This window comes from Oncorhynchus gorbuscha, linkage group LG01 (assembly GCF_021184085.1).
Source record: "Oncorhynchus gorbuscha isolate QuinsamMale2020 ecotype Even-year linkage group LG01, OgorEven_v1.0, whole genome shotgun sequence".
Lineage (NCBI taxonomy): Eukaryota > Metazoa > Chordata > Actinopteri > Salmoniformes > Salmonidae > Oncorhynchus > Oncorhynchus gorbuscha.
The window spans coordinates 72,828,147-72,855,904 of NC_060173.1; the positions used below are offsets into that span (position 1 = coordinate 72,828,147).

The 27,758-nt window shown below is 43.8% G+C and overlaps 1 protein-coding gene across 4 annotated transcripts in view; it reads left to right on the forward strand.

Moving 5' to 3' along the window:
• The window catches only part of hdac4 (histone deacetylase 4), a 261,320-nt gene that overhangs the window by 135,622 nt on the left and 97,940 nt on the right, over window positions 1–27,758 (forward strand). For all 4 annotated transcript variants that reach the window (XM_046359569.1, XM_046359551.1, XM_046359560.1 and 1 more), the window contains 3 exons: window positions 20,953–21,224; window positions 23,842–23,992; window positions 27,600–27,720. In XM_046359569.1, coding sequence (XP_046215525.1) covers window positions 20,953–21,224; window positions 23,842–23,992; window positions 27,600–27,720 — 544 coding nt within the window. The remainder of the gene's footprint in view (window positions 1–20,952; window positions 21,225–23,841; window positions 23,993–27,599; window positions 27,721–27,758) is intronic.

Sequence of the window (27,758 nt, forward strand, 5' to 3'; positions counted from 1 at the left end):
TCGCCCTGACACATCAATAGTCACAAGTCCGGGTATTACCAGAGCCCTAGTTAGTTAGAGAGGTGGGGGTTGTGGCTGGGTGGCTCTTCTCCCAACAATGCCTTTCTGGGTGAGGACACATACCACTTTGAGCTGTTTGTGAAGAGTGGAGGGCTGGGAAAGTGTGCGTAAATGGGAGATGTTTGAGGGTGCGGCGGGCAGACAAGGGCCTGGACATTTCTGAAAGGGCTCAATGTGTGGAATGATTCTCTCCGAAGGTCCCGTTTTGACCTACTTTGGTTTAACATTGTGTTTGTTGCTTGTTTGTGTGTGGAAACACTGACACGTGTGAGAATGCTTGTCTTTGTGTTTGCACGTCCTTGCAGACGTCACATGGGTGGAAGTCTACTACATGTCATCAGACGACAATTACACTGAAGGGGCTATGATTGGAACTGGTGGACATGAAACCTGGGGCAACAGTGACGACTACTGTGGAACTGCTGGATATGTGTAGTTACGGTCCTGAGAAGCCAATGGGCAACCAGTCTCTGAAGGCTACCAGACAGACTTGACCAAATGGACAGAAGTTCAGAGGTCAAGATATGTGTTTCGCACAGTGAGACAGCTCTCCATACATCAAGGCTCCAAAATCACTGGAACACATCATCCCCACTGCGACTATAGTCTGACTTAGCCCCACCCTTCTCTGTATGCCGCCCTAAGGGAGGTATAGTGTTGCAGCCCGTGCTGAAATCCGCCCGGTGCCAAAGAGGACATTGGTCATCTCAGCAATAGTTCACAAGCTGTGATTGGTCAGTCGGGAGGCCAGGTCACCTCTGATAGGGCAGACTTCAATGCTCTTGTTTTGTTGCACAGGATATCCAGTTAGCTGGCATTGGTCTTGGGACTGTGCCAGGTGGCACTCCTCATAGTAGAAATCGATTAGAGAAAGAGCCTGATATTCTATACTGTGGTGTTCTTTCTCTCACTGTGGACTCAAAATGTTAGTTGAAAGCATCCACATAATATTCCAGGGGTTTGTGCGTGTGCATTTGTATGTGAGTTTGTGTGTGTGTGTGACACAAGCACGGTTCTGCTAACACGTATGCATCTGGTCCATGTGCATCCTTATGTATGCTTGCCTTGATGTAATACTGTTGTTTCTCTATCCTAAGCTTGCTGTTTCTCCACAGTCTATCAGCGCTAAGCAAACTAAGTCTGCAGACATGCAGCCACTGAAAAGCAAGGCAGTGAGTTACATTTGGAGGGAAATGTTTTGAACTGACGTGTGCTAGGGCTCTTGTACATGTATTGCACTCTGAATGCTACAGGCACTTACTTGGGTTAGTTCTGCTAATGGAAGACAAACATTTTTTCAGTCCCGTTATTGACTGAGTCACTCTGTTCCATGGAAGATGTGAGGAAATAGAGATGATCTGATAGACAGTCAGAGTATCTTTGTTTTGCATACACTCATGATGAGATTCGTAGACTCGTAGAGTTATTGAATGGAGTACAGTGTTAATGGTAGCTTCGCTCTTTACTGTGTGTGTGTGTGTGTGTGTGTGTGTGTGTGTGTGTGTGTGTGTGTGTGTGTGTGTGTGTGTGTGTGTGTGTGTGTGTGTGTGTGTGTGTGTGTGTGTGTGTGTGTGTGTGTGTGTGTGTGTGTGTGTGTGTGTGGACAGACCTGCAGGACCTCTCTGGGGGCTGATTTAGGCGTGATGTATAGCCAAGTGGTGGCCCAAGTGTCCCTTCCCACAATGCAACGGGCTTCGCCCAGCGATCCCAGGAAATCAATCTCCATCAGCTACGGCAGCATGTCTCCTTCCGTCAGTGACACCTCTGCAGAGCACACACATACTGCCTCTCACACACACACACACACATTCTCACACTCACAACCACCCCACACACTGTAAGTGCTTGGCGTGTCAGCAAATCCCCGCCGCTAAACTCATGTTGCAGTGGGATTGTTTTTTTGCTCTGTTGCCATGTTGCATCATTACAACCCAGTATGTGTGTGTGGACCCAAACTGCAGCTCTGAGAGTGTGAGTGTGCGTGCACTTGCACTGCTCATTGGGCTTGTGCATGAATACTTGTGTGAATCTGTCTGCATACAGTACCTTCAAAAAGTGTTCATACCCCTTGACATTTCCCACATTTTGTTGTTAGTCTGAATTTTAAAATGAGATGTTTGACCTACACTGACCTACACACAGTGCCCCATAATGTTTGGGGTATATTTTTGACAAATGAATTCAAAATGAAAAGCTGAAATGTCTTGAGTCTATAAGTATTCAACCCCTTTGTTATGGGAAGCCTAAATAAGTTCAGAAGAAAAAATGTGCTTAAGTCACAATAAGTTGCACAGATTCACTTTGTGTGCAATAATAGTGTTCAACATTAGTTTTAAATGACTACCTCATCTCTGTACCCCACACATACAATTATCTGTAAGGTCTCTCAGTCGAGCAGTGAATTTCAAAAACAGATTCAACCGCAAAGAACATGGAGGTTTTGGAATGCCTCGCAAAGAAGGGCACCAATTGCTAGATGGGTAAGAAAAAGCAGGCATTGAATATCCCTTTGGGCATGGTGAAGTTATTCATTACACTTTGGATGGCATATCAATACACCCAGTCCCTACAAAGATACAGGCGTCCTTCCTAACTCAGTTGCTGTAGAGGAAGGAAACCGCTTAGGGATTTTACCATGAGGCCAATGGTGATTTTTTTTCAATTTAAAGTTCTATTAAGTTTTCTTGTTTTTCAATCAACCAACAAAACACATTCCATATTCACAGATGTGACAGGCTTTAAAAAAAACAAAAAGTCAAAAAATAATAATACATTTGAAAAAATAAAAATACAATTAAAATGAATGATAAAGTCGAATAAAAGCATTTATTTTTCTTAATCTATATATTTTCCTTGGTGCATATATATATATATATACATACATACATACATACATACATACATACATACATACATACATACATACATACATACATACATACATACATACATACATACATACATACATACATACATACATACATACATACATACATACATACATACATACATACATACATACATACATACATACATACATACATACATACATACGTACGTACATACATACACACATATACATACACACACACACATACGCACACTCTGTCCAGTTTGAAATATAGTTGAATAGTGGAGACCAGAGCCTATCAAACTTGGGCTGTCTCTTGTGGAGGTCATAAGTGAGCTTTTCAAGAGGAAGAAAGTCAACAATCTGGTCAATCCACATTTTAAATGTAGGAGGGGTATTAGAGGCCCACAATAGAAGAATACATTTCTTAGCAAAGTATGTAATAGTCATAAGCAAATGTTCTCTGTCAGGATCAGTAACAAAGTCCCGCTGGGCATTAAGAAGATAGATACACGGGGTCATATCAAACTGTACCTCTAGTATTTTCTGTGCAGCAGTATGTACAGATTGCCAGAATCTGGCAATCTCCCTACAGCTCCAAAATACATGCATATAGGTTCCACTTTCAGAGTTACATATTTTACAGTTAGGAGACATATCTGTTTTCATTCTATGGAGTCTCAAAGGAGTATAATAAAATTTGTACAAAAAAAATTGTAATTAGATTCTTTCATTTTTACACTGGTAGAGGAGCAGTATACCCTGTCGCAAACCTCCGCCCATAACTCATCACTGATAGTCAGACCAAGGTCCTTTTCCCAGATTATTTTCAAAGGAGTAAAGGAGGAGCTTCCTTTCTCAGAAAGGAGTCTATAGATGTAAGATATTTTGCCTTTAATGGATTGTGCTGTGACAAGAAGGGTTTCAACTTCATTCAACTGAGTTCTAAACCTCCTCTTGGAGGTAAATGAGGAAATTACATGTCTAATTTGAAGATATTTTTTTAACTTGGCACATCAAATTCACTGCAGAGCTCTTAAAAGGATTTCTGTGTAGTGGTTTTCTGAAGAAATAGGTCTGAAAAGGTCCTGATTCCTAGAGTATGCCAAAGATTAAAGTTGGCATCCCTCAGGGCTTTTGGCAAGTCTGGGTTGCCTACTATAGGCGAGTGAGAACATATTTGGGAGGAAATGCCCAGGTATTTCTTACAGTCCCTCCACGCTAGTAGGGTGCTGTAAATCGCAAAGGTTTTTGAAGAAGGAAACTGGGAGATCAGTAGTAGTTCAGTCTAGGGAGGACGTTCATACGGATTACATTAATTCTTCCTACTAGGCTAATTGGGAGGGAGATCCAGGTTTGGAGATCGTTCTTGATTCGATCCAGGAGTGGAAGATAATTTTCCTTAAAAAGGCTATTCAGATCTGGTGTTATGAAGATCCCGAGGTATTGAAACCCCTGTGTTTTCCATTGGAAAGGACAAAGTGTCTTCATAGAGCTGGTGAGTGTAATATTGAGAGGGCAGACAGTGGATTTGTTCAAATGGATCTTATAACCTGAAAACTTGCCATACTGGGCAATTGTGTCTAAAATGAGAGGGAGGGATTTCTCAGGGTTGGATATGTAGAGCAAGACATCGTCCGCATAAAGCGAAATCTTGTGCTGCAGGCCACCTGCAGAAACACCTATAATACTTGGATTGCTCCTTATCAGCTCTGCCAGAGGCTCCGTCCCCAACAAGTAGAGCAGCGGGGACAGCGAGCACCCTTGTCTTGTGCCCCGTTCCAGAGGGAATCTGTCAGAGTTCAGTCCATTAGTAGTCACCATGGCATTTGGATGAGAGTATAGTGATTTGATCCATTTAATAAAATTTGGGCCCATATTGAACTTTTCTAAGACTGAAAACAGAAAGCTCCACTCCATCCTGTCAAACGCCTTCTCAGCATCCAGTGAAGCCAGCAGGACAGGGGTCTTCTGTGCGTTTACTTGATCAATAATATCAAAAAGACGGCGAATGTTATCAGAAGAGTATCTGTCTCTAATAAATCCAGTTTGGTCCGCTTTTATTAGTTTGGGAAGAAGAGTGTTTAGTCTTTTGGCGAGCAATTTGGTAATTATTTTATAGTCGAAATCCAACAAGCTTATGGGCCAGAAGGACGAGCAGGATAGGGGGTCCTTGTCCTTTTTTAGCAACACTGTAATGCGAGCTGTGTGTATTGAGTCTGGGAGAACTCTGTTTTTGCAAAAATCATCCAGCATTGGCATGAAGATAGGGCTGAGCTGGGGCCAAAAAGCTTTGTTGAACTCTCTGGGGAATCCATCTGGGCCTGGGGACATATGAGGTGGCATGGAGGTAATTGCCTCCAGGATCTCCTCAGGAGTGAAGGGGGAGTTGAGATCTTCTTGGTCGGTCTCTGATAGTTTAGGTAGCGAGATTCCCTCTAGGAAAGAGTGGAGTTCTGCCTCCATGTGTTTTCTCTCAGAGGTATATAGTTTGCAGTAAAAGTCATGAAAAGTTAAATTGATCTTTTTTGGGTCATATGTGACCTCGTCCTCTGCTGTTCGGATAGCCATGATTGTACGCTCTGACTGCTCCTTTTTTAATTGGTAAGCAAGCAATCTACTGGGCCTATTGCTATACTCATGGTATTTCTGTTTAGTAAAGAAAACTTTTTTTTATCTCCCGAGTGTAGTCATTTAATTTACATTTACATTACACATACATTACAATTCAGTTTGGCTTTGGCTGCTTTAAGATGACTCCAGGAGGTGCTGTCTAGGGATTGTTTATGTATTTTTTCACAGCATTCCATCTCCATCTCAAGATATAGCCTGTGTGCTTCCATTGCTTTTTTCTTAGAGGAAGCATATGCAATTAGATGACCTCTTAGTGTGGCTTTAGCAGCGTCCCACATTGTGGCCGGAGAAACAGGTGAATATTTTTTGTGTTGTGTGTAGGTGTCTATTCATGTAGTTACCAATGTATGGAACACGTCATTTGATAGCATGGTGTTGAATTTCCAGCTCTTTGACCTCGGGATGTTTTTGCAGAGGTCAAAGCGGAGGTGGACAAAGGCGTGATCTGAAAGTGCTATGGGTCCGATTGTACAAGTGGCTGAATTTATGAAATTCTTTGGGATAAAAATGTAATCTATACGGGAGTAGGTGTTATGGACATTAGAGTAGTATGTATAGTCCATAGATGAGCTATTATTCTCTCTCCAGATATCTATCAGTCCCATCTCTTTAGTAAGAGAGTTCAACATCTTTGCAGATCTAGGATTTGTGGTGGGGACTTGAGATGATTTGTCTAGGGTTGGGTTAAGGGTACAATTAAAATCTCCGGCCACCACGCCAAAGGAGACACAATGCTCATTGAACAGGGTTATAATTTTTGACATGAAGGCAGGAGTATCTGTGTTAGGGGCGTATATGTTTAATATAGTAATTGGTTGACCATATAGTGACTCAGTTATCAAAATAAATCTCCCCTCCGGATCAGATATGTTTTTGTCAATTATGAATGGAACATTTTTATGGATAAGTATGGCTGTGCCTCTACTGTTTGATTTGAAAGATGAGAAATACACCTGTCCCACCCAAGCTCTGCGGCGTTTGGCATGTTCAGCATTACAGAGGTGTGTCTCTTGTAATAGCGCGATGTCTGCTTTTTCCTTTTTAAGAGCACATAGTATCTTTTTTCATTTTATTGCATGCCCTAGACCATGGCAGTTCCATGTCAATAGATTTAAGGTACTAGTCATCGTCATCGAGCAGTAATCGAACTTTAGTGCAAGTCATCGCTGGGTAAAAGTGGATAGTAATTACAGCTGCGTTCACATAAAAGGAAAATAAGTGGTGTATATAAAATAATAATCTCTGAACACCCCAGCCGAGTTCCCAAACAACTCGACACATCCCGTTGGATCTATTGTCCCCCCGCTCAGTCTCAATTCTGTGTTCCGAATAAAACAAAAACCGGGAACAGTTAGCAACGCACAACGTCTCCCTCTCCCCACCAAAGAAATGCCTCATCCTCTCCACCCCGCATTGAGTAAATAACACAGTTGCCCTCGTCCAGACCACAGTAAAAGAGGGGAGAAAAATCAAATCAATAGCCCAGCCTACATATACCTCCCCCAAGGGACATAGGGAACCCCAGGTAATAATAGCAACAACAAAAAAACAGGGAAATAAAAGTAGGCTGAAACATTAGTAGGCCTAGGTTATGCTATACAGCCCATCCCTCTCAGTTAAAGGAAAATAAATATAAATTGGACCGATATAATGACATTTAGGGGGTGGGTCTCTGGATATCGGCTATATGTCGTCTTACCTCCTTTAGTAATGGCATTAATCGCATTTAGTCATTGGTCTGTTTCTCATTGGCCAGGATTGTCTTTCAAAAAACGTTTTGCCTCTTCGGGAGTTTTGAAGTGTCGCAAGACTCCTTGGTGAAGAATCCTGAGCTCGTTTGGGTATTTGAATCCCCTGAAGATGCCTCGGTCAATGGAGTATTTCTTCACTTCATCAAATTCTCGACACTTTCGGCGTATTCCAGCTGACAGGTCCTGGTGTAAAGCGAGTTTGGCGTTTCCCACTGTGATGGTGTTGTTTTTCGCCGTCTATAGGACTCGTTCCTTGTCGGTGAATCTCAGGAAACGTATGGTGATTGGGCGCGGTGGTTGTCTGGCTGCTGGTGGAGGCCTCAGTGCTCTGTGAGCTCTCTCGAGTTCTATGGGCCAGTCGGTGGACAGGTGGAGCCACTCGGGAAGTTTGTCTTGTAGGTAGCGGATCAGTGGCATGTTTCCCTCTTCTTTTTCGCCCAGATTGAATAGAACACAATTATTCCTTCGCCCCCTGTTTTCCAGGTCCTCTGTTTTCTCTTCCAGATGCTCGATTTTCTTTTTAGCATATGCTATTGTTTCCATGGCATCTGTCAATACGTTTTCCATGGATAGGATTCGCCCCTCTGCCTCATCCAGGCACCCCGCGTTTATGGTTATCTTGTTGTTGATGTCAGGCAAAGCGTTTTCCAGGATTGTCACCTGGCATCTAATTTGGTGTTTAGTTCTGTACGTTGGGATCTCAACTCAGAAAGGATGTCATCGACAGAGTGCGAGGTTGGCATTCGTTGTGCCTCGTGGGGGAGTGGGTTCTCTTGCTCCTGGCTAATGGCGCTAGTTTTTTCTGAAGCTAGCTTCTTCTTTGAGGCTTTTTCCGTCGCTAATACTCGAGTCTGGGTAAAAATGTCACCTGTAGTGTCGCCTTTTGTAGCCGCCATGACTTTTTCTTACTAAAGCTAAATGAGTTTGAACTTGGAGTGGAGGTAAGATTAGGAATTGGAAACTACTTGTGCGGAGCTCTTAGTTCATGCGGCCATCTCGTTCAAGGGTCACGTGATCCCCCTTCCAATGGTGATTTTAAAACAGAATTGAATGGCTGTGATAGGAGAAAGCGGAGTTTGGATTAACAACATTGTAGTTACTCCACAATACTAACCTAATTGACAGAGTGAAAAGATGGAAGCTTGTACAGAATAAAAATATTTCAAAACATGCATCTGTTTGCAACCTGGCACCAAAGTAATACTAGAAAAAATGTGACAAAATGTTTCACTTTTTGTCCTGAATACAAAGTGTTTGGATCAAATCCAATACCACACATTTCTGAGTAACACTCTCCATATTTTCATATTTTCAATAAATCATGATATGGGTATTCTTGTAATCGTTAGCAACTGGGGAGTTTTTTCAGGATACAAAAGCAACGGAATGGAGCTAAGCGCAGGCAAAATCCTAGAGGAAAACCTAGAGGAAAACTCTTTCCACCAGACACTGGGAGATTAATTCACCTTTCAGCAGGACAATAACCTAAAACACAAGGCTTGACTTAAATCTACTGGAGAATCTATGGCAAGTGGTTGGCAAATGGTTCTCCAGCAATGATCAAAAATCAATTTGACAGAGCTGGTGGAATTTTGAAAATAATAATGTGCAAATGTTGCACAATTTGGTATTTTATTAGGATCCCCATTAGCTCTTGCAAAAGCAGCAGCTACTCTTCCTGGGGTCTACTCAAAACATGAAACATAATACAGAATGACATGATACATAACATCAATAGACAAGAACAGCTCAAGGACAGAACTACATAAATTCTTTAAAAAGGCACATGTAGCCTTCATATCAATGCATCCACACAAACTATCTAGGGGAGAGGCGTTGTGCCGCAAGGTGTTGCTTTATCTGTTTTTTAAACCAGGTTTGCTGTTTATTTGAGCAATATGAGATGGAAGTCCCATGCAATAGTGGCTCTATATAATACTGTACTTTCTCTTGAATTTGTTCTGCATTTGGGGACTGTGACAAGACCCCTGGTGGCATGTCTGGTGGGATAAGTGTGTGTGTCAGAGCTGTGTGTAAATTGACTATGCAAACAATTAGCTATTTTCAACACATCAATGTTTCTTATAAAAAGAAGTGATGCAGTCAGTCTCTCCTCAACTCTTAGCCAAGAGAGACTGGCAGCATAGTATTTATATCAACCCTCTGTTTACAATTAAGAGCAAAATGTGTCACTCTGTTCTGGGCCAGCTGCAGCTTAACTAGGTATTTCCTTGCAGCACTGGACCACACAACTGGACAATAGTCAAGAATAGACAAAACTAGAGCCTGCAGGACTTGCTTTTTGGAGTGTGGTGTCAAAAAAGCAGAGCATCTCTTTATTACAGCTAGACCTCTCCCCGTCTTTTCAACAATTTGAATCTATGTGTTTTGACCATGACAGTTTGCAATCTAAGGTAATGCCAAGTCATTTAGTCTCCTCAACTTGTTCAACAGCCTCACCATTCATGACCAGATTCAGCTGAGGTCTAGAACCTAAGGAATGATTTGTAACAAATAGAATGCTCTTAGTTTTAGAGATGTATGGAATGATTCCAAAACAGACTGCAACTCTTTGTTAAGGGTTTCAGTGACTTCATTAGCTGTGGTTGCTGATGTGTATATGGTTGAATTATCAGCATACATGGACACACATGCTTTGTTTAATGCCAGTGGCAGGTCATTGGTAAAAATAGCAAAGAGTAAAAAAGAGGGCCTAGAAAGCTGTCCTGTGGTACACCACACTTTACATGATTGACATTAGAGAAGCTTCCATTAAAGAAAAACATTTGAGTTCTATTAGATATAATCCACAATATGGCAGAGGTTGAAAAGCTATAGCACATAAGTTCTCTCAACAACAGGTTATGGTCAATAATATCAAAGGCAGTACTGAAATCTGACAGTACAGCTCTCACAATCTTCTTTTTATCAATTTCTATCAACCAATCATCAGTTATTTGTGTCAGTGCAGGACATGTTGAGTGCCCTTCTCTATAAGTATGCTGAAATTCTGTTGTTAATTTGTTTACAGAGAAATAGCATTGTATTTGATCAAACACACTTTTTTTCAACCGTTTGCTAAGAGGTAGCAGCAAGCTTATAGGTCTGTTGTTAGAACCAGTAAAGGCTTCTTTACCACTCTTGGGTAGCAAAATTACTTTGGCTTCCCTCCAGGCCTGAGGACAAAGACTTTCCTCTAGGTTCAGATTAAAAATATGACAGATAAGAGTGGCTATAGTCAGCTACCATCCTCAGTAGCTTTTCATCTAAGTTGTCAATTCCAGGAGGTTTGTCATTATTGATCGTTATCAATTATTCCACCTCTTCCGAACTAACTTTACAAAATTCTTACTTGCACGGCTTTTCTTTCATTTTTTTTAAATGCATGAATACAATTGTTCATTGTTGGCATTTCCTGCCTATGTTTGCCCACTTTGCCAATGAAGTAATCATTCAAATAATTGGCAATATCAAATGGTTTTGTGATGAATAAGCCATCTGATTTGATGAAAGATGGAGTTGAATTTCTGCCCAAAATTTAATTTACTCAAGTTTTCTTCCCGTCATTCTTCATATCATTGATCTTGGCTTCATATTAAAGTTTCTTCTTCTTTTTATTGAGTTTCGTCACATAATTTCTCAATTTGCAGTAAGTCAGCCAGTCAGATGTGCAGCCAGACTTATTAGCCACTCCTTTTGCCCCGTCTCTTTCAAACATATAGTTTTTCAATTTCTCATCGATCCATGGAGCCTTAACAATTCTGTCAGTTTCTTAACAGGTGCATGTTTATCAATAATTGGAAGAAGCAATTCCATAAATTCATCAAGTGCAGCGTCTGGATGCTCCTTATTAATCAGACCAACAAATATTTTTAACATCCACATAAGAGTCACAGCAAAATCTTTTGTATGATCTCTTATATACGTTTTTTAGGCCCAGCTTTTGGAACTTTGGCTTTCCTGGATATAGCTACTATATTGTGATCACTGCATCCAATGGGTACGGATACAGCTTTAGAACAAAGTTGTACAGCATTAGTAAACATGTGATCGATACATGTGGATGATCTTGTTCCTGTTGAGTTTGTAAACGCCCTGGTAGGTTGATTAATAACCTGAACCAGACTACAGGCACTGGTTACAGTGAGAAGCTTCCTCTTGAGCGGACAGCTTGATGAAAACCAGTCAATATTCAGGTCCCCAAGAAAGTAGACCTCTCTGTTTACATCTCATACACTATTAAGCATTTCACACACATTATTTATATACTGACTGTTAGCACTTGGTGGCCTAAAGCAACACCCCAAAAGAAAAGGCTTTAGATGCGCCAAGTGAATCCACAACCACAACACTTCATTAACACTTGACATACGATCTTCTCTAAGCATTACAGGGATATGGCTCTGAATGTATACAGCAACACATCCCCCATAAGCATTTATGTCTCTTCTATAGATGTTATATCCTTGTATTGCCTCTGATGTATCCTCAAATGAATTATCTAAGTCAGTCTCAGAAATGGCTAATATATGAATGTTATCAAGTTATTGATTTCATGAAGCTGATTTCTAAGGCTGCATATATTAATACGGGCTATTTTCAGCCATTTTCTGGGTAGCTTATCAGAGACAGGTATAATACTGAAAAGAGCAGACAAAGCAAGAGAGAAAATGTATACATTCAGCAGTCCATTAATCAATTGGTGTGTGTGACTGTATGTGTGTGTGTGTGTGTGTGTCTGTGCTGCGGGGGTTGAGGCTACGAACCCATAGGCTTGGCTCTCTCATCCCATCCAGGCTTCTGGGAGGGAGGGTGGACAATGAGCCTGTCAAAGTGGATGTATGTCCCCACGCACTCTGGCAGCTTTCATGGCTGGGATCAATCCAGGTGTGGAAATCTCTTGAAGACAGCAGCAATCGCTAGCCAAAGGTGCTTCTACAAAGTCATGACTTAGGGGTGTGAATACATATGTAAATTAGATTTCTGTATTTCAATACCTGTTGCAAGCATTTCAAAAAAACATATTTTCACATTGTCATCATGGCATTTTGTGTGTAGATGAGTGAGAAAAAAATATATTTCGTACATTTTACAATTCAGGCTGGAACACTACAAAATGTGGAATAAAGCAAGCGGTATGAATATTTTCTGAAGGCACTGTATGTGTGTTGTGTGTATGGGTGTGTGTATGTGTGTGTGCATGTATTTGTGCGTGTTCACATGTGTATGGATTTGTTTGACTGCATACGTGTTTGTATGAGAGCCATCCACCTCCTCTTCCTCTCGGGCAGGCCAATGACCAGGAGTGTCCCAACCAACCCAGATTAGAAGGGATCAAGTGAAAGATAACTAGGAACAACTGTCTGGACATTTTTTTTTTTTAAACTTCACTCAGCCCCAAAGCTTCTCTCCGTAGAAGTCTAATTCTTTCGTTCTGACCCATTTCTGTTTTGTAATTCTATTTATCCTTTATGTAACCAAAAGGGAGTCATTGCCAAGACAGACAGCAACATGCGTTTAGGCTAAGAGTGTAACTGTAAAACACGGCTCAACAGAAAGACATGACTTTTTCTTTACGTACAGTGTAGACCAAGTGTGGATTGTATCCAACATCTCACATATTGTCCCTTTGTTCCCTACAGCGGATTGAAGCTACTGTCTGAATTGAAGGTATAAAACATATCAAAACTATCCAATGAGCTAAAGATGCTGAAAAGACTCATTCCTATGAGCAAAAGATGTTGAAAAGACTCATTCCTATGAGCAAAAGATGTTGAAAAGACTCATTCCTATGAGCAAAAGATGCTGAAAAGACTCATTCCAATGAGCAAAAGATGCTGAAAAGACTCATTCCTATGAGCAAAAGATGTTGAAAAGACTCATTCCTATGAGCAAAAGATGTTGAAAAGACTCATTCCTATGAGCAAAAGATGCTGAAAAGACTCATTCCAATGAGCAAAAATGCTGAAAAGACTCATTCCTATGAGCAAAAGATGTTGAAAAGACTCATTCCTATGAGCAAAAGATGTTGAAAAGACTCATTCCTATGAGCAAAAGATGTTGAAAAGACTCATTCCTATGAGCAAAAGATGTTGAAAAGACTCATTCCTATGAGCAAAAGATGTTGAAAAGACTCATTCCTATGAGCAAAAGATGTTGAAAAGACTCATTCCTATGAGCAAAAGATGTTGAAAAGACTCATTCTTATGAGCAAAAGATGTTGAAAAGACTCATTCCTATGAGCAAAAGATGTTGAAAAGACTCATTCCAATCAGCAAAAGATGCTGAAAAGACTCATTCCTATGAGCAAAAGATGTTGAAAAGACTCATTCCTATGAGCAAAAGATGTTGAAAAGACTCATTCCTATGAGCAAAAGATGTTGAAAAGACTCATTTCTATGAGCAAAAGATGTTGAAAAGACTCATTCCTATGAGCAAAAGATGCTGAAAAGACTCATTCCTATGAGCAAAAGGTGCTGAAAAGACTCATTCCTATGAGCAAAAGATGTTGAAAAGACTCTTTCCTATGAGCAAAATATGCTGAAAAGACTCATTCCTATGAGCAAAAGATGCTGAAAAGACTCATTCCTATGAGCAAAAGATGTTGAAAAGACTCATTCCTATGAGCAAAAGATGCTGAAAAGACTCATTCCTATGAGCAAAAGATGCTGAAAAGACTCATTCCTATGAGCAAAAGATGCTGAAAAGACTCATTCCTATGAGCAAAAGATGCTGAAAAGACTCATTCCTATGAGCAAAAGATGTTGAAAAGACTCATTCCTATGAGCAAAAGATGCTGAAAAGACTCATTCCTATGAGCAAAAGATGCTGACAAGACTCATTCCTATGAGCAAAAGATGCTGTCTTTTCAACGTCTTGTGCTCACTGGAGTCACTTAGACCTGACTTTTGCACCAACAACTCTGTACCACTGACTGTTTATGCAAATGTGTGAGAATTTATTTTAAGGGTTCATTTCATGTCTACGTCATAGGGTGTATGTGTTACGTAGCAGCTCTTTGTCTTCATCTCCATGCCAAGCAGTAAGGCTCCAGCTGAACAAGCTCAAAGACACCACACAGAAAGTTGCTTCCTGTCCAGAAGAGCATTTGCTACCCCCTCCTACCCTCTGAATACACCCTCAATGCCGCCTTTGTGCTCATACCCTCCACCCCTCCCTCACACCCATGCCGTCACAGAGCACATTTTATGCTATTCCTTGATTAGGGTGGCAGACTATTCTTTTTTTGTACAATTTGATAAAAAAATATATATATAATAAAATACAGAACATACACATACCAACGACAACATCACACCTGCCCAGACCCACATGCTCGCGCCCCCATCTTCAGCGCCCGCATCACTCTCCGCCACATGGCCTTAAGCTGCACCATTTTGTTTCTCTCCGTCGCCTCACGCCCTTTCAACATTTAGATAATAAAGCATTTGACCTTTCCATTGTGTCAACAACAGAGCGTTGGTTGATTTTCAGTTTGTAAGTATACTTTTTTTCAAGACGATTGATGAGAAATATATCGTCCAATCAGTCAGGTATCTTACAGCAACTATGCAGACAGACAGGTTAAAATACATTTACATTGGCATACTTCTGACTGCCAACTTTATAACTCTGCCCATAACTTTTGGAATTTATAACATTCCCAGAAGGCATGGATTTATTGAGTCATTGTTAGTGTTACAGGTAAGACATGACTCTGCAGAATTTGTGAATTTTTTATTTCTTGTAAAATAAATTATATATTTTTTTATACTGGATTAAGTGTAAATTAACTGCAATTGGTTAGTTATGTTCCATCATTGCCTCCATCTTGTGCCAATATCAGTTCTTTTTAAGTCTTGGTTCCAATAGTTTATATATATTATTTAAGAGATTGTCAGTTAGGCTATCTGCAAGGTTTTGTTTAGCTTACCTATCAAATGAGTATCATTTTCTGGCTCAAATAGGATTCCTTCAAGATTTCTCCGATATCCAAAAGATTTCAAATCGAAATGTTGTGATATAAAACTTTTAAGTTGCATATATTTGAAAATATCTACATTGGTCAATTGAATAATGCTTTTTAATGCTGTCATGGACATACATTTATTTCCTATTACCAAGTCATTTACGGTTTCTATGTGTTTTAGTTTGTCATGTGGACCAATTTATTGGTGAATTCTGAAATGCTAATAAAGATTTTTCCATAGGGTTGTGTTTTTAGGGAGTGATATTGGTTCATGTAGAATACATTTAATTTTCTTCTATGTTATTATAGTGTTCTTAACTATGAAAATGTTTATGTTCTTAGCTTTATCACAGTTTTCTCCCCTCTTTACCCCACCCAAGCCCAGTTTATCACCCCCTCCCATCCTTGCCCTCCCTTACCCACCCAGGCAAAGTTTATCCCAACCTCCCGTCTTTTCCCACCCTCCCTTCTTCTCAGACACATGTAGCAACATTTATCTAATATAAAAAACACAATTTCAAAAGTAGAGACTCAGAGCCGGAAAATGGTATATCATACACTACAGTTGAGGAACAGTGGAAAAGTCATTCTGCTTTGAAAGTTGATAAAGTTCTGACCCCAATTTTGAGAAAATGGCCCATGAATGGTTTGGTACATCTACTGGAGAGCTCTTCTTTGTCTACACCATCACACACTCTTAAGCCAGCCCCACCCATCTCTTTAAGGATTCATATTTGAGGCCATGTGCTAGACATAGTGAGTACGGTGGTTTAATAAAAAACTAAAGATTTCAAGACTAAAGGCTGGTTTATACCATGTCTATCGACATGTCTGTAGACAGTTGTCACGGTGACATCATGAACATTCTATTGTCGTCCGACATCAAGCTTGTTATTGTCGTTATGTAAAAGTATAAACACAGAAACGACAGGCTGGTGGTCCAGAATAGCATAACTGGTGTATTTAACACCATCTGTTTAAGACAATATTTTGGTTCGTTTCTAGCTTGTTAGCGAGCTAACGTTAGGTTAGCTTGCGAGCTAGTTCAAATAATGCTAGCTAGTTCAAATAAGGATCATATAGCTGACAGCGTTATAACGTTAGCTAATTTGTATTCATTATTACAGGAAAATAAACTCACAGCAAGATCATTATTTACAAGTTAATGGCAAGCTAATTACTAAATAAAAGCAGGGCAACCTACAGGAGAATTTTAGAACTTGGACACAGTCTCTTTGACTTTATATCCTAGTTTGACTTTGGTGCAGGGCATGTTGTGTAATGAACTTCGTCTGCTGTTTGAAGAGAGTCAGACCGAAATGCAGCGTGTAGGTTACTCATGACTTTTAATGAAGAAAATGCTGTACATGAAATAACTGAGAATACAAAACAACAAACGAGTGAAACTACTTACAGCCTATCTGGTGACTAACACAAAGACAGGTACAATCACCCACGAAATACAACGCGCACTCAGGCTGCCTAAATACGGTTCCCAATCCGAGACAACGAGAATCAGCTGACTCCAATTAGGAATCGCCTCAGGCAGCCAAGCCTAACTAGACACACCCCTAATAATACACACTCCCAATTAATACAACCCCAATACGAAATACAACATATAAACCCATGTCACACCCTGGCCTACCCAAACATATAACAAAAACACAAGCTACAATGACCAAGGCGTGACAGAACCCCCCCCTAAGGTGCGGACTCCGGGACGCACCTCAAGAGCATAGGGAGGGTCCGGGTGGCCGTCTGTCCATGGTGGCGGTTCTGGCTCGGGACGTGGACCCCACTCCATAAATGTCCTAGTTCCTCCCCTTCGCGTCCTAGGATAATCCACCTTCTCCGCCAACCATGGCCTAATAGTCCTCACCCTGATCCCCACATAACTGAGGGGCAGCTCGGGACAGAGGGGCAGCTCGGGACCGAGGGGCAGCTCGGGACAGAGGGGCAGCTCGGGACAGAGGGCCAGCTCGGGACAGAGGGCCAGCTCGGGACAGAGGGGCAGCTCGGGACAGAGGGGCAGCTCGGGACAGAGGGGCAGCTCGGGACAGAGGGGCAGCTCGGGACAGAGGGGCAGCTCGGGACAGAGGGGCAACTCGGGATAGAGGGGCAACTCAGGATAGAGGGGCAACTCAGGATAGAGGGGCAGCCCGGGACCGAAGCAGCCCGGTACTGAGGGGAAGCCCGGTACTGAGGGGAAGCCCGGTACTGAGAGGGAGCCTAGTACTGAGAGAAAACTCAGTACTGAGAGGAAGCTCAGGCAGGTAGTAGGCTCCGGTAAATCCTGGCTGGCTGGTGGACCTGGATGATTAAGGTAGACTGGTGACGCTGGGCCGACTGGCGGCGCTGGGCAGACAGGAGACTCCGGCAGCGCAGGAGAGGAGAAAGGCTCTGGCTGAGCTGAACAGGCGGGAGACTCCAACAGCGCAGGAGAGGAGAAAAGCTCTGGCTGCGCTAAACAGGCGAGGCGCACTGGACGCGCTGGGCCGACTGGGAGCACTGGTGGCGCTGGACAGACAGGAGACTCCGGCAGTGCAGGAGAGGAGAAAGGCTCTGGCTGCGCTGAACAGGCTGGAGACTCCGATAGCACAGCAGAAGAGAACAGCTCTGGTTGCGCTAAACAAGCGGGAGACTCCGGCAGCGCAGGAGGGGAGAAAAGCACTGGCTGCGCTGAACAGGCGAGGCGCACTGGAGGCGTGGTGCTGGAACTGGTGGTACTGGCGCGAGGACACGCACAGGAAGCCTGGTGCGGGGAGCTGCTACCGGAGGACTGGTGTGTAGAGGTGGCTCTGGATAGACCGGACCGTGCAGGCGCACTGGAGCTCTTGAGCACCGAGCCTGCCCAAGCTTACCTGGCTCGATGCCCACTCTAGCCCGGCCAATAGGAAGAGCTGGTATGTGCCTCACCGGGCTATGCTCCTGCACAGAAAACACCGTGCGCTCCATAGCATAACACGGTGCATGCCCGGTCTCTCTAGCCCAACGGTGAGCACAGGGAGTATGCGCAGGTCTCCTACCTGGCATAACTATTCTCCCTTCTAGCTCCCCCCCAATAATTTTTTTGGGCTGTTTTTCCGGTTTCCTTGCCAACCGTGTTCCCTCGTATCGTCGGCTCCTATTTCCCGCTGCCTCTGCTCTCCTTAGTGCCTCCACCTGTTCCCATGGGAGGCGATCTCTTCCGGCCAATATCTCCTCCCAAGTGTAACAACCTTTACCATCCAACACGTCTTCCCATGTCCATTCTCCAAATAATTCATCCTCCCTTTGCTGCTCCAGCTGTCGCTGCCTGTTTAAACCAGCGCCTCTCCTTTTTTCCGGCGTGTCTTTTTCGTTGATTCGATTCGCCTGTAGCCCTCCTCGCATTGCTGTAGGGAATCCCAGGCGGGCTCCTGCACTCGCACTGGGTCGGCCGCCCACCTGTCGATTTCTTCCCACGTCGTATAATCCTTGCTTCTGTTGTCCATAACGTCCACCTTCAGATCCTGCCAGTTCACACGCTGCTCGGTCTGTGAATCGTGGTGGGTGATTCTGTACATGAACTTCGTCTGCTGTTTGAAGAGAGTCAGACCGAAATGCAGCGTGTAGGTTACTCATGACTTTTAATGAAGAAAATGCTGTACATGAAATAACTGAGAATACAAAACAACAAACGAGTGAAACTACTTACAGCCTATCTGGTGACTAACACAAAGACAGGTACAATCACCCACGAAATACAACGCGCACTCAGGCTGCCTAAATACGGTTCCCAATCCGAGACAACGAGAATCAGCTGACTCCAATTAGGAATCGCCTCAGGCAGCCAAGCCTAACTAGACACACCCCTAATAATACACACTCCCAATTAATACAACCCCAATACGAAATACAACATATAAACCCATGTCACACCCTGGCCTACCCAAACATATAACAAAAACACAAGATACAATGACCAAGGCGTGACATGTTGTTTTTCACCATTTCTGATAAACACACACTATATCAACCTGTATTTGTCACATGCACAGGATGCAGAAGGTATAAACGGTACAGTAAAATGGTTACTTGCATAGTGGAGTCTTTTGTTTAGACAATGAACCATAACTGAAAAAGACTTTCTTACAGAATTAGAAACGTATAATATCTGAAAATGTAGCTAGCTAGACTATCTTACCCGAATACATGGATGATCGCTTCTCTCTCTCTGTCATGGATGCCATGGTTGCACTTAGTTTGAAGATGTAATCTGGAGACCGGTGTTTTATAACAGCCTTCTGTCTGTTCTCTTTCGACTCCCTCCGCGTATTTGCAATCAAATTACAGAATTTTCTCTATCTCCTTAGCTATCATTCTCTGCTTCCACTGGACATTCCACTGATTTCAAAAATCGTTCTTCCAGAAAGTGGAAAGCATCTTTCAAAAAAAGCCACGTGAGAGCAGATAACCTACATATACTGAGCAGCTCATGTTATAGACAGAATCGTGCTACATGGCAGACCAATCCGAACTCGTCTCTCAGCATGTCCAGCCCATCCATTATCTCAGCCAATCATGGAAGGTTCCTGCCTTTTTCTGTGGCTAAACCAACTGGGCTCGTAATTGAACAATTCTGTATTTACAGATGGTATACAAGTTTTTTATTATGGCACATGAAAGTTTACATGTTCCAGAAGGCATTTCTGCCCAAAAAAACGCATTTTGATAAAAATAAATATTTACATTTAAATGCCTCTCCTGTGAAGTAGTGACACGCGTGATACATTTAGTTTCCTGAAAGGAGTCACATATGTCCTCTTTTGTATTGTCTTTTCACTGTCCATGTAGCTCATTGGCATCGGCTACTTCTATCGTTACTTCCTAAAGAGAGACAGTCACTTTGGGACAGTAGAGTTTAGATTTAATAGGGGGGAAGGGGAAAGACGATTTGTCTGTCTATTCTGTTCTCTGCATTGATAAACTCTGTGACCTTTTTGAGGGGGACCTCTTTTGTTAGGCCCTAATCCCCATCCGTACTCTCACTTCAGGCCAGGGTCATTGTGGTCCTGTTCTTTTCCCTTGAACTCATGGCATTGAGATTAGTGCCCTGCTGTGCGCTGACTCAGTAGAAATGAGTGGGGATCCTTTTTGGGATACATACGGACAGAGAAGCACACACAGAAGCACACACACACACAGACACGCAAACACACACAAATACACACACCCCTCTTGCTCTTCGTGAGCATACTTCACCCTTTCATCTATTCCCAGTCCACACATATGGTGACAATGCTTGAACATACACACATAGTAGTTGCTCTCAGTGGTTTTGTCCTTTTGTTTGCAGCCTTTCGTCACTCCCAACATCACAAAACTCCTATTGTGGTACATTGGCACCACACTCAGCGTGTTGGTTTACCCTAGTGTGTCAAAACTGCCATAGTTAAACTAGCATACGTGCAGTGCCGTGTAGTCCTAGAATGAGGACTCATTATCCTTTCGGGTGTCTATTCTATGAGTCATTCAATGTCATTGAATGGGCTACTGTAGGACCTGCAACTACTTATGTGCATTAGTGTGTGTCTGTGTCTGAGTGAGTGAGAAAGAGCCTTGGGAAAGACTATCCTTTCTCTTTTGATTGAACCCTACATCACAAAGAAACAACAACCATGAAAAATCAGTCAGTAATCCATTCTCTCTCTTCCTCTCCCCAGTCGACGTGAGAGCGGCACTGCCCATGCAGGTGCCCCCGGCCGCCATCCCCATGGACCTGCGCATGGACCAGCCCTTTGGCCTGGCACCACGACCAGACGACCAGGGCCACCAAGGACAGGTCCCAGGTCTTCGGGAGCAGCAGCTGCAGCAGGAGCTGTTGGCCCTCAAACACAAACAGCAGATCCAGAGACAGCTGCTCATCGCCGAGTTCCAGCGGCAACATGAGCAGCTCTCACGCCAGCATGAGGTCCAGCTACAGGAGCATGTTAAGGTGTGTTTGCCCCCCCTCCCCGACACCCTGCTTTTCCACCTCCCTCCATCCCTCCATCGCCTTTGCTCGAGGGCATTCTGACTCAACAGATTGTCAATGTGCTGTTTTAAGGACAGAGAGAATGGGTGTAGGAGAGGACATGTCTGTACGTGTGTGTGTGTGTGTGTGTGTGTTGGATGTAACTGGATGCGCCGGTTGTGTTGGGTTGCTTTTCTGATCTCCAGTCCTTGAGAAACTGTGTACTGGCTCATACATGTGTGTGACAACGAGAGAAACATTTCGCTCTGCAAACAGGCCGCAGCTTCAGCCAATGGGAGCGAGGCAACCTAGGCTAAAAATAACTCTGTCTGAAAGCTCCAGTCGACACATCACTAGCTCTGCATTATGCCTTGACAGCTTGCTGACTGTATTCAATTCTGCTCCCTTCCAGTCAACACCCACCTGTGCCACTGTCCATAGTGAGGCTTTTATCATTCAGTCATTTAGGCATTTAGTCTCACTCTTGCTGACTTCTTTCTTGAGAAGAAATTCAAATAATCTGTTTCCAAGCTATGAAACCTGTAGGGGATACGAGCTGTTGGAATTGAGTGATATGACGTCAGCCATTGGTTTCAAATCAAATACATGCATATTTGCTATTGAGAGGAAGTGTGTTAGAGTGCGTGTTCAAGTGTGTGTTTTTTGTTTGTCTGATATCACCTTATATAGATAATCTGTGGCTGTCTCTCTCCCTTCCTTTCCTCTCCCTCTCCCCATCTCCCTCCCTTTTAGTCTCCCTCTCCCTCCTCCTCTCCCCCCACGTCCCTCCACCCCCCTCTAAAGCATCAGCAGGTGGTTGTACCGCCCTTGTAGTAACATTGTGGTAACATTGTTGCAGCACCAGCAGGACCTCCTGGCCCTGAAACATCAGCAGGTGGTTGTACCGACCGCCCTTGTAGTAACGTTGTGGTAACATTGTGTTGCAGCACCAGAAGGACCTCCTGGCCCTGAAACATCAGCAGGTGGTTGTACCGCCCTTGTAGTAACGTTGTGGTAACATTGTGTTGCAGCACCATTAGGACCTCCTGGCCCTGAAGCATCAGCAGGTGGTTGTACCGCCCTTGTAGTAACGTTGTGGTAACATTGTTGCAGCACCAGCAGGACCTCCTGGCCCTGAAACATCAGCAGGTAGTTGTACTGCCCTTGTAGTAACGTTGTGGTAACATTGTGTTGCAGCACCAGAAGGACCTCCTGGCCCTGAAACATCAGCAGGTGGTTGTACCGCCCTTGTAGTAACGTTGTGGTAACATTGTGTTGCAGCACCAGCAGGACCTCCTGGCCCTGAAGCATCAGCAGGTGGTTGTACCGCCCTTGTAGTAACGTTGTGGTAACATTGTTGCAGCACCAGCAGGACCTCCTGGCCCTGAAACATCAGCAGGTAGTTGTACTGCCCTTGTAGTAACGTTGTGGTAACATTGTGTTGCAGCACCAGCAGGACCTCCTGGCCCTGAAGCATCAGCAGGTGGTTGTACCGCCCTTGTAGTAACGTTGTGGTAACATTGTTGCAGCACCAGCAGGACCTCCTGGCCCTGAAACATCAGCAGGTGGTTGTACCGCCCTTGTAGTAACGTTGTGGTAACATTGTGTTGCAGCACCAGCAGAACCTCCTGGCCCTGAAGCATCAGCAGGTGGTTGTACCGCCCTTGTAGTAACGTTGTGGTAACATTGTTGCAGCACCAGCAGGACCTCCTGGTCCTGAAACATCAGCAGGTGGTTGTACCGCCCTTGTAGTAACGTTGTGGTAACATTGTGTTGCAGCACCAGCAGGACCTCCTGGCCCTGAAACATCAGCAGGTGGTTGTACCGACCGCCCTTGTAGTAACGTTGTGGTAACATTGTGTTGCAGCACCAGAAGGACCTCCTGGCCCTGAAACATCAGCAGGTGTTTGTACCGCCCTTGTAGTAACGTTGTGGTAACATTGTTGCAGCACCAGAAGGACCTCCTGGCCCTGAAACATCAGCAGGTAGTTGTACTGCCCTTGTAGTAACATTGTGGTAAAATTGTTGCAGCACCAGCAGGACCTCCTGGCCCTGAAACATCAGCAGGTAGTTGTTCCGCTCGTGTAGTAACGTTGTGGTAACATTGTGTTGCAGCACCAGCAGGACCTCCTGGCCCTGAAACATCAGCAGGTGGTTGTACCGCCCTTGTAGTAACGTTGTGGTAACATTGTGTTGCAGCACCAGCAGGACCTCCTGGCCCTGAAACATCAGCAGGTGGTTGTACCGCCCTTGTAGTAACGTTGTGGTAACATTGTTGCAGCACCAGAAGGACCTCCTGGCCCTGAAACATCAGCAGGTGGTTGTACCGCCCTTGTCGTAACATTGCGGGAACGTTGTGTTGCAGGACCTCCTGGCCGTGAAACATCAGCAAGTGGTTGTACCGCCCTTGTAGTAACGTTGTGGTAACATTGTGTTGCAGGACCTCCTGGCCCTGAAACATCAGCAGGTGGTTGTACCGCCCTTGTAGTAACGTTGTGGTAACATTGTGTTGCAGCACCAGCAGGACCTCCTGGCCCTGAAACATCAGCAGGTGGTTGTACCGCCCTTGTAGTAACGTTGTGGTAACATTGTGTTGCAGCACCAGCAGGACCTCCTGGCCCTGAAGCATCAGCAGGAGCTGCTGGAGCACCAGAGGAAGATGGAGAGACACCGCCAAGAGCAGGAGATGGAGAAGCAGCAGAGGGAGCAGAAACTCCTACTGCTCAAGAACAAGGAACGTGGCCAGGAGAGTGAGTTGCTCAGAAGGACAATTTATATATTGGGGCTAACGTTACATTGTCATATAACGGGGCCAATTCTACAATACTACGTTGTGGCCAACTCTATATTATCAAAAAGTGTGGCCAATTCTGCATTATCTCTTTGTGGTTAACACTAGGGATGTGACAAAGGGAGAATTTGTTTTTTACGATTACAATGCAATTTTTATAAATATTTTTTCCCGTTAAAACAATTAGAGCATTTGCGACCGACCGCCTTGATTCAGTCTTATGTAGAAACATTTGAAATTGTTTTTCTTTTCCATTGTATAAAAGCAGAGACACAGAGCTACAAAATGGTATATCATTCACTGAATCTGAGGAACAATGGGAAAGTTATTCTGCTTTGAAAGGTGATAAACTTGTCATTTCACTTTTGAGAAAATGACCTTTGAATGTTTTGGTACCAACTGGAGAGCTCTTCTTTGTCTACACCCATTCAGCATCGTTCACACCCTCTTAAGCTTTAGCCCCACTCATCTCTTTAAGGGTTGATCTGAGCTCACTGAACATTTTTTCCCCCTTTATGATGTTTAGTAGTAGTTTTGTGATAACGGCACTGTGATTCAAATCTTGTGGAAGTTTTTCAGTTAACGTTGCAATTTTGTTTAAAAGTTTTACATTTACATTTACATTTAAGTCATTTAGCAGACGCTCTTATCCAGAGCGACTTACAAATTGGTGCGTTCACCTTATGACATCCAGTGGAACAACCACTTTACAATAGTGCATCTAAATATTTTAAGGGGGGGGTGAGAAGGATTACTTTATCCTATCCTAGGTATTCCTTAAAGAGGTGGGGTTTCAGGTGTCTCCGGAAGGTGGTGATTGACTCCGCTGTCCTGGCGTCGTGAGGGAGTTTGTTCCACCATTGGGGAGCCAGAGCAGCGAACAGTTTTGACTGGGCTGAGCGGGAACTGTACTTCCTCAGTGGTAGGGAGGCGAGCAGGCCAGAGGTGGATGAACGCAGTGCGCTTATTTGGGTGTAGGGCCTGATCAGAGCCTGGAGGTACTGAGGTGCCGTTCCCCTCACAGCTCCGTAGGCAAGCACCATGGTCTTGTAGCGGATGCGAGCTTCAACTGGAAGCCAGTGGAGAGAGCGGAGGAGCGGGGTGACGTGAGAGAACTTGGGAAGGTTGAACACTAGACGGGCTGCGGCGTTCTGGATGAGTTGTAGGGGTTTAATGGCACAGGCAGGGAGCCCAGCCAACAGCGAGTTGCAGTAATCCAGACGGGAGATGACAAGTGCCTGGATTAGGACCTGCGCCGCTTCCTGTGTGAGGCAGGGTCGTACTCTGCGGATGTTGTAGAGCATGAACCTACAGGAACGGGCCACCGCCTTGATGTTAGTTGAGAACGACAGGGTGTTGTCCAGGATCACGCCAAGGTTCTTAGCGCTCTGGGAGGAGGACACAATGGAGTTGTCAACCGTGATGGCGAGATCATGGAACGGGCAGTCCTTCCCCGGGAGGAAGAGCAGCTCCGTCTTGCCGAGGTTCAGCTTGAGGTGGTGACGTTTAAACATTCACACCCCAAGCTAACATTACATTATCACCTTGTGGCTAAATCATATGCTGTGGTTATCTTGACATTATCATATAACCTGGCCAATGCTACATTATCACATTGTGGCTAAAGAGTATTATCATTGTGGCTAACACAACAGTATCATGGCTAATGCTACACCATCATAGTATAAGTGGGACAGTGTTAGCATTAGCATCAGTGATGGTGCAGTATGAGTGATGAGAGCAGGAGTTGGGTAAATCGCATTAAATCCTCCTAAAGCTGCCCAGCTATTTTTTTTATTTTTTTATTTTTTACTTACATTTTACCCAAGCTCTTATAAAACACTACAGCACACTCTCCAAAGATGTCATTAAAGCTCCCCAAACGTTCTCCTAACACTAGCTCGGACATTGTGCCAGCTTTGGAACCGCCCTCACCTTGGCTCCCCATAACAGTTTCAGATGTAAATGTCACAACTTTTCAAGCACAAGGAGTCAGGGCAGCCTGACCCATCACCTCACTGCTTCACTATCAGCACCAAAGCAGCCATTTTGGGGAAAACTCAGCCGTATTGGCACCAAGTGTTTCTTGACGACAACATTGCACTTTGTATGTGCTTTGGTGCCAAGATGGCGTCCGTGAAACGTTACACCTCAGACTGTGTTTTCTTGTAATCTGTATATGTATGGCGCTTGCATCTGGAGTAACGCTGGATGGTAAACAGCGGGCGCTTTGTTAAGTGCTGCAGTAAATTGCCTCCAAGGCAGTCTCATAAAAGCCTATTTGCCTCATTGGCAAGGCGTACAAATTGAGATGTCAGCACTTAGGTCCCGCAATGGGATTTAAAATGCGTCTATATTAGCAGTCATCATATTCTCCTATGTACCCCCCCCCCCTGCACTGCTTCACCGCTTGACATGTTAGTCACTTGTTGTCAGCTCCGTCTTCTTTCACTAATTGTGTGTTTCTCTTTGACACTTTTACAGAAGGAAGTACTGTATGCACACACACGTACAGACACACTTCCCTTGCTCTCTCTTTTTACTCTCGGGTCTTTTTCTCTTACTCTCTTACCTTTCTTTCCATTTCTCTCTCTCCGTCTCTCTCTCACTGTGTGGAGGCTCCCCTCAGGGATGTGTTGACTGTGTTGGCGAGGTGGTAATTGAAGAGAGCGCTGTGAAAGAATGTACCTTGTGATGCCTTGTTTGATGAAGAAAAAAAATAATAATAATTTTTTGCCACAGTCTCGGTGGAATACCCACAAACGTGTGCATTTTCCTTCTAGGGAAACTCTGTGTAACTCTATGCTCCCACAGACTTCAATTCTGTCCAGTCACTCCTTCAGGCTACAAAGGTCAGCTGGGAAGATCACATCCGTTCTAGTCCCTCACTCAGAATGACCCTGTTGTCGTCCAGATTCTGTTCTCTCGTTAGATTCAGTTCCCTATTCAGTACTTCGCCACTATGGCCTATTTATTGCCATAACTCCCTTATCTTACCTCATTTGCACTCACTGTATATAGACTTTTTGTTTTGTTTTTTTTCAACTGTATTATTGACTGTATGTTTTGTTTATTCCATGTGTAACTCTGTTGTTGTATGTGTCGAACTGCTATGCTTTATCTTGGCCAGGTCGCAGTTGCAAATGAGAACTAGCCTACCTGGTTAAATAAGGGTGAAATAAAAAATAATTGAAGTGACAAGGAAAGGTAGTACTTCAACTAAATATCATGGGGTCATGCCAAGTTGATATTCGTGGTTGCATATGATTCCACACATAATGTGATATCATAAAGATGTGGTGAAGATCTATCTTCAAGTTGAATCCAAAAGCCAGGAGGAACTAGCCTCTTACTACCACACTGATCTTGCGAGTTTAGAGAAAGGATTGAGCTACAGTACAAGGATATCAGTGTAGCGATCAGGCTGGTTCTACAAGGCTAAGGAGGAACCATATCTGTAGAAGGAAACAGAATGACACGTGTTCCCCCTGGCTGTTTTGACACGAATGACACGTCCTCTAAATGTTGTAGTCCCTAACCCTTGGCTTCTCGATCATCTCTCCCAGGTGCGGTGGCCAGCACGGAGGTCAAGATGCGGCTGCAGGAGTTTGTCCTGAACAAGAAGAAAGCCCTGGCTCAGCGCAGCCTCAACCACTGCATGAACACTGACCCACGCTACTGGTACGGGTGAGTATCATACCCACACCCCACATCCTTACCCAACC